The sequence below is a fragment of the Cryptomeria japonica genome, chromosome 5 (genome assembly GCF_030272615.1).
Source record: "Cryptomeria japonica chromosome 5, Sugi_1.0, whole genome shotgun sequence".
NCBI lineage: Eukaryota > Viridiplantae > Streptophyta > Pinopsida > Cupressales > Cupressaceae > Cryptomeria > Cryptomeria japonica.
In genome coordinates this window covers 888,851,531-888,867,628 of record NC_081409.1, presented here as the reverse complement: position 1 = coordinate 888,867,628, position 16,098 = coordinate 888,851,531, and the positions used below count along the sequence as shown (strand labels likewise).

The 16,098-nt window shown below is 38.0% G+C and overlaps 1 protein-coding gene across 2 annotated transcripts in view; it reads left to right on the top strand.

The window, feature by feature from the left end:
- LOC131028019 (zinc finger CCCH domain-containing protein 18) overlaps positions 1-12,764 on the top strand; it is a 114,231-nt gene extending 101,467 nt beyond the window's left edge. For both annotated transcript variants that reach the window (XM_057958141.2, XM_057958142.2), the window contains exons 4-5: positions 10,777-10,837; positions 11,447-12,764. In XM_057958141.2, coding sequence (XP_057814124.1) covers positions 10,777-10,837; positions 11,447-12,471 — 1,086 coding nt within the window. In that variant the 3' untranslated portion in view covers positions 12,472-12,764. The remainder of the gene's footprint in view (positions 1-10,776; positions 10,838-11,446) is intronic.
- Positions 12,765-16,098: the final 3,334 nt, after the last annotated feature.

Here is a 16,098-nt window from a genome sequence, read left to right as displayed (position 1 = left end):
TATCCTCTCTTGAATAAATTCTCTAACTGCTGAAGATTCGCATGAAGGATCAGTTAGGATGACTCCAATGTTCTGGTTAGTAGGGTCTCTACGTGTGGATAAGCTCCAGCGGTATGATGTGATTTGCTGTGTCCTCAAGGGGCCTTACACTCCGAAAGTCTTACTAAACTAAAGAAGCTTTTCAAACAATAACAAAAGGATAGGGTTTGCAAGAGGTCTAATCTAATCTAACCCTAAGAATGACTTCATGTGGACAAGACTTGGCAAGATTCTACCAACTTCAATTTCGCCATAAAATAACAACTCAATTGAAATTGATGCGATCTTCTAAGGTAACAAATGATTTTCAATGCATCAAAGGTCAAAGACACTACCACGAAGGTACATATCCAAGATACAATAATGATTGAAGGTTAAGTGATTCAAATATCTCTAGTTGACCACGCAAGGCGTTCCTACAATCAGCAAGAAGCTAGTGGTATGGAAAGCGAATCCTACCAAAGATTAAGTCTCACACTATGTCCTTCGAATTAACACACTACTTTGATTGAGCATGATTCAAGTAAATTGAACAACCATGAAGATAACCAAGAAAGTTGCAACAAAACACCATAACTTCAATATTTCATTGATTTCAAAGTCATCATATACAACAATTGTTTGAATTCCTTTCCTCAAACTCAATCTTGCTACAAAAGTAAAATTGCTTCTAACTCTAATCTCTCTAATACATCAAACTTTCTCTCTAATCTCTTAACTATCTCTATTACAAATGAAATGAAAAATGAGGGTATAAATAGCATCCTCAATTACAATGAATGGTCCAGATTGAAAGCAGATCAACGGTCAAGATCATGACACCTAAACCCTAATTAGGGTTTGTTACAAAAGTTCCCCTTTTATTGCACAACATTAAATGCATAGCCAATTATAAATTTGGCACGAAAATCTAGGAGACATAGACCAATGACAATTAGGGTGCCATGTCATCTATAACAACCTCTCATCTAGAATCTTATTCCCTTTCCAATGCTCCTTTTTAGCATATGCAATGAATCTTGATACGATTCCCTCGATCTCAACAATTGGAATCTCGGGAAGATTCTTCATTCTTTCTTCCAAGTGGATGACCTGATCAAATGCATCTAGAAGAGCTGCGTCCCATGTAAGTTCAAGTTCTTTAGTCTTTTCAATCAAGAGCATGGTAGCAAACATCTGGTCCTGTTGCTCATCTGTGATATTGACGTCCTTGCAAAAGATGACCTTGATCCTATCCTCCAATTCTTGCAAATCCACATCTGTCTCAACTTCGATCCTCCTGCCAAGAATGGTACGTAGTACCTCAAATACTCTGTCCTGGATCGGGTTGATCACCTCCTCAACATCACTGCACCTAGTACTGATGTCCTCAAAGAGAACTTCCTTCATCTGGAGTAAGGTTGACCACTGAAGTAAACTGTGAGGTCCTCCATCCATAATCTTTTCCTGCGCTAGGACCTTCCTCGATGTTTGTCTAATTACTTTCAAGACAGGAATGATAACATCCTTGGTATGAGCAAAAGCAGCTACCGTTATCATCAAATTGTGGATGATCTCAAGAACCTGAATAGCCCTATGAACAGTCTTCATCATCCTTGTTGCAAATTCTACGGCAACTGTATGAGATTTATCCATCCAAGTACTCATACGCTGGACCATACTCCTGAATCTCTCTGCCTCACCAATTGATTGAAGGGGAAGTGCCTGTATAGGTGATCTTGTTGGATCCTGACGTCCCAAAGGCTGATTGAGATGGCTGAAATACGTTCTCCATGCACCGACCTCCCTCTCAAGCTTTCTACTCTTCTCCATTTCTTCTCTAAGCTTGTCCTTCAATGCCTCAAAGGAATCGGTGGCATCATCTAGTGTCTGCTCGGCTGTAGATGGACCTAGCTCAAATGTCTCTATATCATATTCCTCTGCTAAGATCTCACCTTCATACTTGTCTACTGCCGATGTAGCTATCTGTAATTTTCTGGATCCAGTCTCATCTCTAATCATCTTGGACATCTTGGTAGCCTTTCTCTTCTCTGTCACTTCCTGGGAATGTCCAACAAGGCTCTCTAAATCAATCACATTGTCCTCGTCCTCGATCACAATCACCTTCGTTAATCTTTCCTTCAACCAATCTGGAATGGCTGATCTTGTTTCTCTAACCTGTATCTCCTTATGCAATATTTCTTCTTCTCTGTGAGGAGATGTTACTTCGTCATTATTCTTGTCTTCATGTAACTCATAATCTTGGAGAGATCCACTTGGCGACCCTTGAGGTACTTGTCCTTCTTTATCATTCTGAACCATCGACTCCATAGACTCTTCCACTTCAAGTGTCCTTTTCTCTTGTCGAGAAGATGTACCGGATGAACGATCTCGACTGGCCTCCTGTTTCTTCTTGGAAGATTCTCTCTTTCCAGGTCTCTCTTTCCTCTTCGAGCCTCTTGGATGGATATCGCCTTCACTTGCACTTCGAAAGTTGCCTTCATTTGCATTTCTGGGATTAGGAGTACCTTCGCTCACACTAGCTCCACCTTCGGCTGGTTTCTCTTCCAAAGTGAAAGTCATAGCTATGCCTTGCTCTCTCAACTTCTGATGCTGCACATCAACCCATCTGCGAGTACAAGACAAGATTGGAGCCATCAAAGCATCTAGATCCACGACCTCGGGCTCATTCCAATCTAACCTTACTGATTTGCTTTCTCGATCATAGGATGACTGGAGATGTCTGCCACTGTCCTGAGCTTGGTCGGCCACTCTGTAAATCTTGCATTTCCTGATGAAATCCAAAGGCAATCTAGAATGTATCTTCCTTTTTACTTCAAGATCATCCAAGAGATTCATCATAAAATCTTCTATCTGGAACTCATGCTTAAACTTCCTACCGACTGTCTCCTCTATATATCCATGTGGATCAAAACTCTCCCTCAAAGCAAAGGATGAAAAAGAATACAAGGCTAACTCCTTCTCTGCGTCATCCATGGCTAAAGCATTAGGACATACCTCAACTGAATTGCCCAATATGATAGGTACCGGGACTCCATTTCCATGTCTGTGTCTAAATGCCTTCGCATAAGCTGCCAACTGTCTAACACAATTCTGTCTGTCGGATATCTTGGCAACATGTATGGAGGTGAAGGACATCCATGAACTCTGATATAAGTAAACTTCGGAAATTGGATAAACCAAGCACCATACCTCTTTACTAGTTCCTGTGCATCCTGAGATAATCTGTTGTGAATCCCACCTTGCAACGTCCTTGTGATGTTCATCGTTAAGGTATCATTAACTAACTTGTAGTTGCTTCCTGGCGGATGATGCAAGTGGACATAGGAATCACAAACTCTGACCTCGCCGGGTCCTCTTCCAATCACTCCTCTGTGAGGTAGTCCTGCGTACTCGAAGCTCCTGATCAAGGCATAGATGACGTATGAACTCATGTGGAAGGACTTGGTAGCTTTGAGTCTCCTCAACTGTACGTCCAAGCAATGGCTAATTATTCTAGCCCAATGAATTGTTCCTTTACCCTGAACTATCACCTGAATGAAGTAGAACATCCACTTTTCAAAGTAAAAAGCTTGAGGTGCACCTGTGACTCGGTTGAGCATTGTAATCAAATCTCTGTACTCCTCCTGGAAATCAATCCTGTGTGGTGTGTTCGGTACCTTACTCAGGCGAGGACGACTCTTGAGTAACCAGTTCTTGTTAATGATGCTTAGGCAAGCATCTGGATCATCTTCATACATTGACCTGGCTCCTTCTATGCTCTTGTAAATCATATCTCTGTGCTCTGGAAGATGGAAAGCCTCACTTATAGCTTCCTCTGAAAGATACGCCAAAGTGTTTCCTTCCTTGGACACGATCGTTCTGGATTGAGGATCATAATGACGAGCACACTCGATCATCAACTCATGACACTGTACTGCTGGAGGGAAGCTGGCCGCCTTAATGATGCCACTTTCAATTATCATATCGCCCTGGTCCCTGATTGAGGGACAGGAGCGATCTTGCTCTTGTAGGCTTCATCTCACTTTGCTAACTTCAAAAATTATCTTCAATGGTCTTGTAATGCTCCGTTTCACTCATCCATGCCTTGGAATTTGCTCTTACTTGGCAAGAAATTTGTCTAAGGTAAAAATTGCTCTGGTCCCTGACTGAGGGACAGGAGCGAACTTAGGCATTTGGGTCCTTTGTAGATGTTTTGTAATCTTCAATTTGTCTTCAACGGGTTCAATTCACCTCCTTTCTTGCCATCAAACTTAAAACTTGCTTGATCTTTGCCTAAGACATGCCTTATGAAGAATTTCGCTCTGGTCCCTGGGAGAGGGACGGGAGCTACAATGGATTTCGCCCTGGTCCCTGACTGAGGGACAGGAGCGATCTTGGCATTCTAGTCCACTTTTCTTCATGTTTGGCCTCCAAATTATATTCATCTGGTAAAATGCACTCCCTTGGATCTCTCCAAATCGTCAAGTTGTTAAAATCCTGCAAGGACGAGGTGATGTTTGATTTTAAGCTCTGGTCCTTCACTGAGGGACAGGAGCGATTTTGCTTCCTGAGGCATTTCTGTGTTCGTGAAATTCTTCAATTTATATTCAACAGAAAGAACACGCCTTTCTTTACTACTTCCATTCGAAAAATCATCTTGATCCTGCAGAGATAGTAAGATTTTTGAAAACGAGCTCCGGTCCTTCACTGAGGGACAGGAGCGATTTTGCTCCTACAGGCCAAAATATCATGATTTCACAAGTTTAATCACTTCTCAAGGCAAAAACAAATCATTCCTCATGCCCAGGACCAAATATCAAAAAACTCAAAATTTAGGTCAAAATTACTCAATTGAATAAAATTCACATTTTCATCATCAACACTTAGACAAATTAAGACTTTGCACTCAAAATTCCAATTGAAAATAGACCATTTTGGCGAATTCATTTCATTCAAAATTGCATCCTACAAAAGGAAGCTCAAAAAGCTCTCAAGACTGACTGGACTCTGGCCTGAAAAGACAGTAACAGAAACCCCAAGGCTTGATCCTAAATCCAGACAACTGACGAACTACCAAAACCCTAAAAAGCAAAGCGAAAGGCGAGCAAAAACGAGCAAAAAGAGGGGGCCCCCATTTTAAATGGGGCGATGTGTGAAATGGTCACAACAGGTCCCCATTTGCAATGGGGCGATGTGTGAATATGTCACAACAGGAAGGTGCTTGCCTATCACTCGGAGACAGCTATTAGCGAGACATTTCATCTACCCAAATCCAAGGAGATGACTTACATAACTCTAGAAGGTGCTAAATCAGCCTACGAAGATGATTCCCAGGCCTGTGCGAAGATCATTGATAAATTTTGGTTAAAAAAAAGTAGAGGGAGAAGTAGATGGCCGGATAAATTGCATAGAATTGACTTTCATGATGAATACAGAGACTTCATCACCTTACTTCATCGAGTAATTGGAGCACTTGAGGCTTTCTACTTTGAAGAATGGATGTTTTACTACATTGAGACTATCACTCGAGATAAGAAGGTGATCAATTAGGCAAGGGTTATCAGCAATAATATTGATAAGCAATTAAGGAGACTGATGCGCACCAAAGCGTTCTATATGAGTTCTTATGTCATGTATTCTATAGCAAGAAATTTTCAATATTCAGGACTCATGTATACAAGGGTAGTAGGAAGAAGACCTGGAGAAATCAAAGTGTATGATTGCTATCCCTAGCTCAAACATCCACCGAAACAACACTACAAGAGGGTGAATGATGTATTCACTATGCATGTCACGAGGATATTTCGAGGTGGATCACAACAAAGACTTTCTCCAGAGGCACAAGCTTTGATAGAGCAATGTGGTGCATGGTTTATACAGTTTCTGAAATTTACCTACATCAGAATTCAGGGGTCTCCTATTCCTCCCTACATGTTGCCACGATACCCCACAGACAGAGTGGTGTTGCTCGAAGTAGTAAGACAGTTACTAGCATATGTCAGAGCGTATAGACAGACATGGAGCATGGATTCCTTTTCCTATCGCACTTGGAGATTCCGTTGAGTCATGCCCATCTATTCATGCAGCAAAAGATGTCGAGCAGGAATTAGCATGTCACTCACTCAAGCTATTCACAATAAGAGAACTTTTGGGGAAAAGTTGTGGACACCTATGGCATTTAGAAGATTATTGGGTCAATATTCCAAATGATATAGAGGTGAAGAAGAAGATGTTTTCCAAACTACCCCTCAATTTCATTAGAGAAGGCAAACTATTCCATGTAGCTGATCAAGTTCAAGACAGTGGTAAATATCTCCAAGGAGTGTATGCCAAAGAAGATAAGGAGATCAAATTCAAATGGGCAGATTTGGAAATTGAACATTTGAAGGAGTTGATGAAACCAGTCTTGGAATACACTCGCGTATGGGTAGATGTGCAGCACCAGAAATTGAAAGAGCAAGGCATAATTCCAACACTCCACTTAGAGGAGATGGAAGATAATGAAGCTAGTGCAAGTGGTAGTGCACAACCATCTCATTCAAGAGGATCCAAGAGAAAAGAAGATCATGGTGAGAAGGAGCCCGTAAAGAAGAAACACTAATCAAGTGCAGATCATCCAAAGTTAAGAATTGAAAAGGAATTGAGTCAAGGGGCTAATGAATCAGCTGAATCTACAATGCATAATACGAAAGCTAAAGAGAAAGTATGACAAGAGCAAGAAGACTCCACTCGTCTTATTCAAGAGATTGAGGATAGATGTGAGAATGATGATGAGGCTACTTCGCCACCAAGAGATGAACAAATGGTAGAAGGAGCACAAATTGAAGAAGGAAGATCTTCTATTCCCGAATGGCTACTTAAAGAGAGACTCGCTCAAGAAGTAATAATAGCAGAGGAAGAAGAACAAAAATATGACATAGCAAACCTTCAGACTCAGACTCAAGAAGTCATTGAGAAGAAGAAAGCTACGAAGATGTCAAAGGTAATCAGAGATGAATCAGGATCAAGAAAATTACAAATAGCTACTCCAAGAGTTGAGAAGTATCAAGGTGAGATCACGATGATGAATATGACATGGAGACTATTGACTTGGGTCCACTCACATCCGAGCAAGCTATTGGCGAAGCAACTGATTCAGTAAAAGTTGTTCATGATATGTTAAGGGCTAAGATTGAGAAGAATAGAAAATTGGAAAAGGAAATAGATGTATGGAGAAGTTATGTTCAGCAATTTCAGCAGCCTTAAGCACAACAAGGCCCGACAGCTACACCACCTCCTTTGCTTCCTGCAGAATCGGTGGATCATATAAAGAAAATAAGGAATTCAGCTCAATTGATGGATACATGGATAGAAAATTCGTACAAGAAAGTGAGCAAATTCATGAAAAATATTATGCAAACCCTTGGTATAGTTATAAGAGTTCTTGGAAGAACTCATGTGCTCATAGAGGCTTCCGAAGCATTCAACCATGCTAGAGATGTAATCATCCTGGTACTTCAAGTAATAAGGAAGACACTGAGAGATATTTTATCCAAGGAAAAGGTGAGAAAGGAAGGAACAATGCCCAATCTTCTACAGTGGAGTAGTTTGCTTCACACAAAGAGGATTATTTTTGAAGATATTGGAAAAGGATGTGAACAAGTTCAAGATGAAATGCATCATATTCATGATAAGATAGTGGGAGTAGCGCAAGATGTCTTGAGAAGAAAGATTGATCCAGGAACAATGAAGATGATATGGCAACCAAAGAGCAAATAGATGAAATTCTCGAGTATGTGATTTTGACAAGCAAGGTTCATCAATTCGAACCTAAATGGGAGAACTCCATTGTCAAAGCTTTCGATGAAGTAATGCACATGGAAGAGCAGCTCAAGTCTCTACCAGAGATTCCAATTAGGGAGATAGAAGAAATGGTGTCTAGATTCATCGAATATGCTAGGAATGAACGTGAGAAAGGGAACCAGATTTTAGAAGACAGATTGTTATGATCCCACGTAGCATCTTGCGTTTCTCTTGGAGGATTGATGCAGAGAGTCTTGGAGCTTGGTTCAATACACCTTCTTGAGTGACTTGTCCTACTCAACCCTTCAACTACTCAAGTCCATCCATTGGCACTTAGTAGGGGTTATGCTAATGAGACCTCCAAGGTTTGAACCTCTTTGGCTTGCCTCCTAGGTATAGCCAATGGTTTTTGGACAATCAACTCCACCCCCTTGAGGTTGCCACCTCAATCTCACACACTTCACTCCAGGGCTCCAACCACTCCTGCAAGGCTGCAAGGATCTCAACACACTACCACTTCCAATGGGTTCCCAATGCTTCTACCAGGTGGCTTTAAAGCATTTTGAGCCTTTTGGGTCATCAAACCCATCGCTTGGGCTTCCTACCCTTCCTAGGTCTCTACCGGTTCCAAAATAGGCCTAATTGCATTAGCCCTCCCTTGGCGGTTTTAGGGTCTTAGCTTGTAAAATTCCCAAACAAGGCTAGAAATAAATCATGGATTCGAGTACCCTTTTGGAAGTTACAGACAATACTGGAAAAGTGCATCTGGGTTATCCGTACAAGTGGGGTTTCCAATGCTGCACTATTTTGAAGGGTTTAGGCCTCACTGGGTGACTTGGCAAGATGGGTGCCGTGCACCAAGGTTGCTTCCTCGATTTTTGTGTTAGCACATGTTGCCTTCTTATTGGTTGATTCATGGTGATGATTTTCTAGATAGGGTTTTCATTTATGTCAAACCCTAATTAGGGTTTAGGTGGCAAGATCATGGCCCTTGATCTCCATTCGATCTCGGCCCTTCATTGTATTTCGAAGTTCTATATAAGATCCACTCATTTTCATTTGTAAGGTTAATAGAAATGAGAATAGAATAAGAGAATAGAAGAGACAATAGTGAGTAATGAAAGAGCATTAGAAGCAAGAGTGAGACTTGAAGAATTGTTGTTGTTTAGCCATTGGATTAATAAAACATTGAAGTTATGGTGTTTATGGTGTTTTTTCTCAATCCTTGAAGCTCATTGCATGGTTCTTCTATCTTCTCAAGCTTAATCTTTTGAATTCAATTTCAGTACTTAGAGTTCATGATGGAATGTCATATTTGATACATTGTGAAGCTCGTTATCCATACCACTAGCTTCCTTGCTGGTTGTAAGCGAGCCTTGTGTGGTCAACTGGAGCATTTAAAAGTGTTTAAGTTCGATTATTGTTTAACCCTTGATATGCATTCAATTGATGGTGTCTATGGTTGACAGTGATTTGAAAACCTTAAAGCATCCCTAGACGATTGCATTAGTTCTAGCAAAGTTGTTCATGTATGGCGATGCTATAACTAGTTGAGTTTCACATATCGTTTCTTCATCCATTCATGTTAGAGTAGTTTAGAATTCCCTTTAAACCCTCACCTTTTGCCCATTTTTGAAAATCATTTAGTAGTATTAGGGAAAATCCTTGCTGCATACCATCTGTTAATCAATTGTTGAGTCTTTTAGAATCATAAATGCCCTTTGATGAAACAGTAATTACAACGACCAACTAGGCTTATCCACACGTAGAGATCTTACATTCGAAACCTTGGAATCTTTCTTGGATGAACCTTAAGCAAATCTTCAGAATCCAAAAGATTTTGTTCAAGAGAAGGTAAGATACTTTGGTATTTTATTCTGAGTTTGCATGTGCCTAGCGAACACATCAACAGTACGGTCACCACCGCTCAAAAGAATCAAAATCACGAGACAACCTATCCCCAAAAGAACCATATTTCTGTTTTAATACTTGTTTATTTGGTGTTTAATTAAATAGTATATCTATCAATATTGGACTTTAATACTTAAAGAAAAGCTCAAAGAAAATTTTCAAGTGTTCCAACAGTGCTCTATATATTTAGCTATGATTGAGAATTAACAAACTTCTATATGCTGAGGACTATGACCACAAATTGTGGGACTTGTGGCATACTGTTTGCATGCCAGTATGTAGATATCTTTCAAACCTAAAGGAACACTTTGGTCTAATTGTAACTCTATTTGTATATCCACATGCATGCATTTATGTGTGTATATACTCACATTCATGCATTTATGTGTGTATATACATGTGTGTGTCAACACACAAACATATATGCATCTGTCTCATAAATAAATCTGTCTGGGTATTCTCTTTCACAAAGTTCCGTTCATTTGGCAATGTATTAGAGAACTGTTCATTTTCATGCTTGGAATTGCTCTGATATTTATGCTCTCGTTAATTCCAGTAACATTTTGTTCTGTGTACGAATATTTGTTATTAATTCTGATGGCACTTGCTTTACCTTTGGAATAGAACCAAGATTGGATGCTTTTGCATATGAGATATGTTTTTTCTTTGGGTAATGATTTTGAAACATTTGGTCATGTGAGAGCCAGCTGGAGATGCAAAGTAAATAAGGTGAATAATATGTACAAACAGTTAATTATTTGTCTTAGCTAGGCCCTGTTGCACTCTTTGGAAGCACGTTGGCTCAAATTAATGATGAGATTTTATTTTCACTAAATGTTTAACTAGCTGCAGAAATTTTCTGTGGCTTGTCAACTCTGGTAGAATTTAAAAAGGTAGGTAACCATTAAATGTTTTTTGCTATCTTGTATTCAGAATTAAGTAGCTAACCTATTGGGGTGTCTCCCTTGTTTATAGTTGTAAGATATTAATAATTCCGGTTTAAACCTCTTTTGAAACATTTGTCCCTTAGCTGTACACTGACATTAATCCACCCAAGTGCAGATTTGCAAATTCTATCTGCAGCAGCGTTGCCGGTTTGGTAGTAACTGCCGCATGTCACATGGTATGTGTCCTTGTTGGTGCTATTGAGATGTGACAATTAGCACTGGGCAAATTTGTAGTAACTATGCAATATCTCAAATTGATATTTTTAGTTAGTATCAGGCAACGCAAATAAAATTCTTTTCGGTTTGTCTTTGGTCTTGAAATTGGTATGACTTCATTCTGCACTATTCCCACTTAGTCTTTTATAATTAAAATATGGTACATGGGGACTGGAATCACGAGACAACCATTTATAAAAGGATTTGAATGGACTTATCTCCTGATATATATAAGATGGTATTAAGGGAGATCTTGATTGTGAGTCGTACAGTTTATTTGTTTGTTATGAGAGATTGCTGGTGGATACATTTTCTAGGGTATAGCTGCTGGCTTCCTTTTTTAAAATATTAATATATATTTACTGTTTGATTTTTTAGAGAATCTTTGCTTTTAAATAGCTTGTTTATGTGTCAGAAAAAATATTTGATGTTGGAATTGAGACTTGCATTTCTGAATTGGGTTCTTTTCTGATTCTCAAGTTCAGTTTATTAAAGCAGCTACTTTTGTGTTTATATAAGTTTTTAATGTGAAACCCAACATTTCAAATATGTGCTGTTTATGATATTAGGTATTAGTGTGCCAGTTGAGGCATTGAAGCAGTATATTCCAACAATATGGCAACAATCATTAGCTGGGTCAAGTATTCTTGCAACCTCTGACCAAGATAATGGAATTTGGAGGCATGCCGAGCTTGAATCTTGGGATGAAAAACTTCAGCATGGCTGCGTTGTATTTATGGACGATGGAAGCCAGCTAGCGCTTGGGATTGAGGCATTGTCATTATCAGAGTATGCGGAAGTAAGTGATGCTGACAATGCCAGTGGTAATGAATCTGCAAGTAGTGATGATGAGGAGGAACTTGAAGATTCTGATTCAAGTTCACATGCAGTAAGTTTTAATAACCTGAATGCACTAGGAACAGGACAACATAGTCAAACAGTAACATTTGCAAAATGGGAGCAGCACACTCGAGGAATTGCTTCAAAGATGATGGCTAATATGGGTTATCGTGAAGGAATGGGACTGGGTAAATCAGGACAGGGAATTGTTGATCCTGTTCAAGTAAAAGTACTACCTTCAAAACAGTCTCTTGATTATATTGGAGATTCTCTACATGGGAAAGATGAAGCCAAAACTGTTAAGAAAAAGAGCAGAGGGGGTAAAAGAAAGCGTGACAAAAAGTTTGCTGCAGCTGTTCGTGCTGCTAAAGAGGAGGAAGAGAGGCAGCCTGACGTATTTGGATTTATAAACAATCAACTTGCTATGCAAAGAGAAGCGGAACAGAGTCTTGAAGGGAATAAACGGTTTGACAGGGGGGAATATAAAGGTCAAGTTCTGGCGAAGGAAAAGATCTCAAGTGAAAGTCGACGCTCCCTTATTGCACATGAGGATGAAGTAAAGGAGTTGAGGAAAAAGATTGAAAAATTGGAGGAAATGGCTCAGCGTAACCGCAAAGAAAAGATTGTTTATGCCGCTGTTTGTCGTAAATTGGACGAGGCACACAAAGCCCTGAAAGAAGCTGAAACAGCTCATGTATCTGCTACTAATGCTGTGCACAGCAAAGAAAGAGAGAAGAAATGGTTGAAGTTCTAATAATTTAATTATGCGGTAATAATTTAATTATGCAGCCTTGTCTTGTAATGTAAGTTCGTGTAGGATGTTGAGGCAGCTCATACACAACTACTATTGGTGAAAGGGTATTTAAACTTTGCAAGGGATTTATTTTGGATGTTGCCATATTTTTGAATGTTAAACAGGCAAGCAACACTTCATCAGATTGAATGTTATTGCCACATGCGAGGAAATAGTATACCTTGTAGCAATAGAGGTTCTCTGTAGATTGCTATTTGATATAATATTACTCAATTCATTTTTGTGTTCCTGAATTAATTTCACATAGCTTGAGATTATTGGCATATGTGATGGTTATGCTTTGAACTATTTCTCTGTTGGGGAAGCTGTTTGTTCTGGGTATTTTTGGAATTACAATATACATGAAGTTTGGTGCATCTGTATGTTTTTCCTACATAATCTTATCATTCAATTTGTGGTGCAGTTCTGTCATCAGAATTATCTTATCATGTGTCTTATTGGTGGCCTTTGTATATGGTATTTTTTTACATCCGATTAAGAAAGGATTTAAATAGTTACTCAAAATGGCTGCTTGGGTTGGATTTTGTGTTGAATTAATTAATGTTGAGAGACTTTCTACAACAAGAATTTACATATCAAAATATTAATATCTAATCATAAACATAATATTTTACAAAATAAGTAATGTAATGTTTGTGAGAGAGAGAAAGGAAAGGCCTGTAAGATTTTTTACGTATATGAAAAGAAAGTCCCATAAGCTCATATTTTAAATTTGTTGATTTGAGATATTTTTTAATTTATTAATTATAGTTGAAAATTTGATGGGCACAAACTGAATGAAGAAATACTTTAAATAATTAACTAAACTAAAAAACTAAACAATGTAGAACACAAGAAAATTTGTTTACATGTATATGGTAAATAAAATTTTGTGTTCATGTATATAGTAAATAAAATTATTCAACATTTAAGTAGCTTCAAATTGATACTCTCAATATATTTTAGATGAATGTATTTAAGTTAAAAATATTCATTCTCTTCAAATATTTTCTTTAATTGCTTGAAAATGCTTCAGCCTGTTGGTTCAATAGTATTAATTTGGAAATCTTTTAATTTATAAAATATTGTTGGTGTGAAATAGCAAAATGTGAAGTTCCGAAACCAATTCAATCTGCTTCATAACATTTTTTGGGGGTGTGAAATAGGGGAGAGGGGTCGATGGTGGTGCGGGCTCCTAGTGTGAGGATAGGAGTTGATAGCTTGGGCCCCACTTAACAGAATAATATTTAATGCTAATCATAAAATAGATCTTTTTTTTGGTCTTTTTTCTTTTTCTTATAATATGCAAACAAAAGTATCTACTAAGTCAAGTAAAGGTTCAATTAAAAAAGAGCAAAGGTTCAATCAATGTTTGGGTTTTACTATCCATTTTCTAATAGATATTTATATTTTCATTATAATATATGTTTTTATAAAAATAGTGATATGACATGAACAAATGGAGTCTACATTTCTTCTATTATTAACAAAATGCGTCTAGTTTGCATCATATTACAAATAAAAGTGTATTAATTTTCAATCTTGCTTGAACATCTTCTTGTTCCACAATGCCCATCCACTCCCTAATTCTTCAGACAAATCCTTGCAATAACTAAAGAAAGTTCTCATGCTCACCATTAAGAATTGTTTTACAACATAATAGTAATAAAAAACATTATAACCAAGACCTCTAAATTCATAATGACGTGCTATTTATTTTTTGTTTTTGAAATATTTTTACAACACCTTTCATATCAGACTTATAAATGCTACTGAGCCAAGCTTCATATAAACATTAATATTGCCAACCCCATTTAAAATAGTTTTCAAATCACTTCTACCATTAATTTCAATTATGCCTAATAGGAATTTCCTTCATGAATTCAAATTCTTCCACATTGCTCCACATATTACCCAATCAAATGCCTATAATTTGAATATCAACAAATGAGAAGCAAGCACATAGATCAAGTGAACAAAATGTAAATACAGTTCAAACAACAAATTGGATACTTGAAAGCTTTTAATACCTATAAATCTAGTAGATAGGTGACTCCTCAACACACCCAAGGATCCCTGCTAGAACAAAATAGCTTCCACAAGAGAGAATGGCAAGATAATTTGATAATGGTTGATTTTGAATACAAATGTACAATAGGCCTTGCTTATATAGGTAGGTGATAAGGTAGGATGACAACGACCCTTGATACAAACACTAAATGCTCAATGCATAATAATAAATGGCTAAAGAAAATATTAAATGACCTATGTGTCTAAAAGTAAATAATGAGACATGGTCCTATTATAAGAAAACTTCTAAAATGCCACCTAGGATATAAGGATAACTAACTTAGGATAATGAGACACAAGTGAAGATGTAACCTAGGACCTAAGTAAACATGTGAATAGGTTCCCACTACTAAGTAGATAGGAAATAACCATATTCACACTAACACCCACCTTAAGTGCAACTTAGGGAGTGAAATTATTATACAAACGATTCATGACTAAATAATGATGCAATGTGGGTCCCAACAACTAAGCCATGTTAGTTATGTATCTACAACTAACCCTGCAACTTATCTCTCACAAACAGAGAAAGGAGAAAATCTAGTGGGACAAAACTCCTCTCTAAAAAAGAGGATGCAAATCATGTACAAGTGATAGAAGTGGTGTGATGTATGGAGGTTTCAATATCAATTCCCCCCAAGAACTACATCCACTACAAGAATCTGAATGATAACCTGCCCGCACCCACCCCAATAAGAGGGAAAGAGAGAGACTATGTAGCCCCCCCATAATGAATAATCTCCCACAAGAATGGTAAATGTGTAAAACGTAATGCCATGCATACAAACAACTTGTCTCCCATCATAAGAAACAAAACCAAGGATGAATGCAAGAATGCTAATAATGTCTATGAATAGTGCTTATGTGTCTCCTTGTCCAAGTAAGACGATGATTCCACAAGCCAAGCAAGTATGAGTGACAAACTGTAACGATACCATGTACGAGTAGATAGGTGACTCCTCAACACCCCCAATGATCCTTGCTAGAGGAAAATAGCTTCCACGAGAGAGAATGACAAGATATGTTGCACCAATAATGCATAGATTGATAATGGTTGAATATGAACACAAATGTACAATAGGCCTTTCTTATATAGGCAAGGTGATGAGGTAGGATGACAACTACCCTTGATACACACACTAAATACTCAATGCATAATAATAAATGCCTAAAGAAAATATTAAATGATCCATGTCTAAAACTAAATAATGAGACATGAACCCATTATAGGAAAACTTCTAGAACCCCACCTGGGATCTAAGGATAACTTAGGATAATGATACTTAAGATGCAAGCTAGGATCTAAGTAAACTCAACATGTGAATAGGTTCCAACTAATAAGTATAACGGAAATAACCATATTCACACTAGCAATAAATGCAAAAACTATCTACATTGCACATCTCATAGTTTTTTACTACTATTGCAACTTCAAACACACCTTTGTAGCTTCCAAAGTATGCATATTTGTAATCATTTAATATATACAAGTGTGTGACTAAGTTTTATTGATGCATA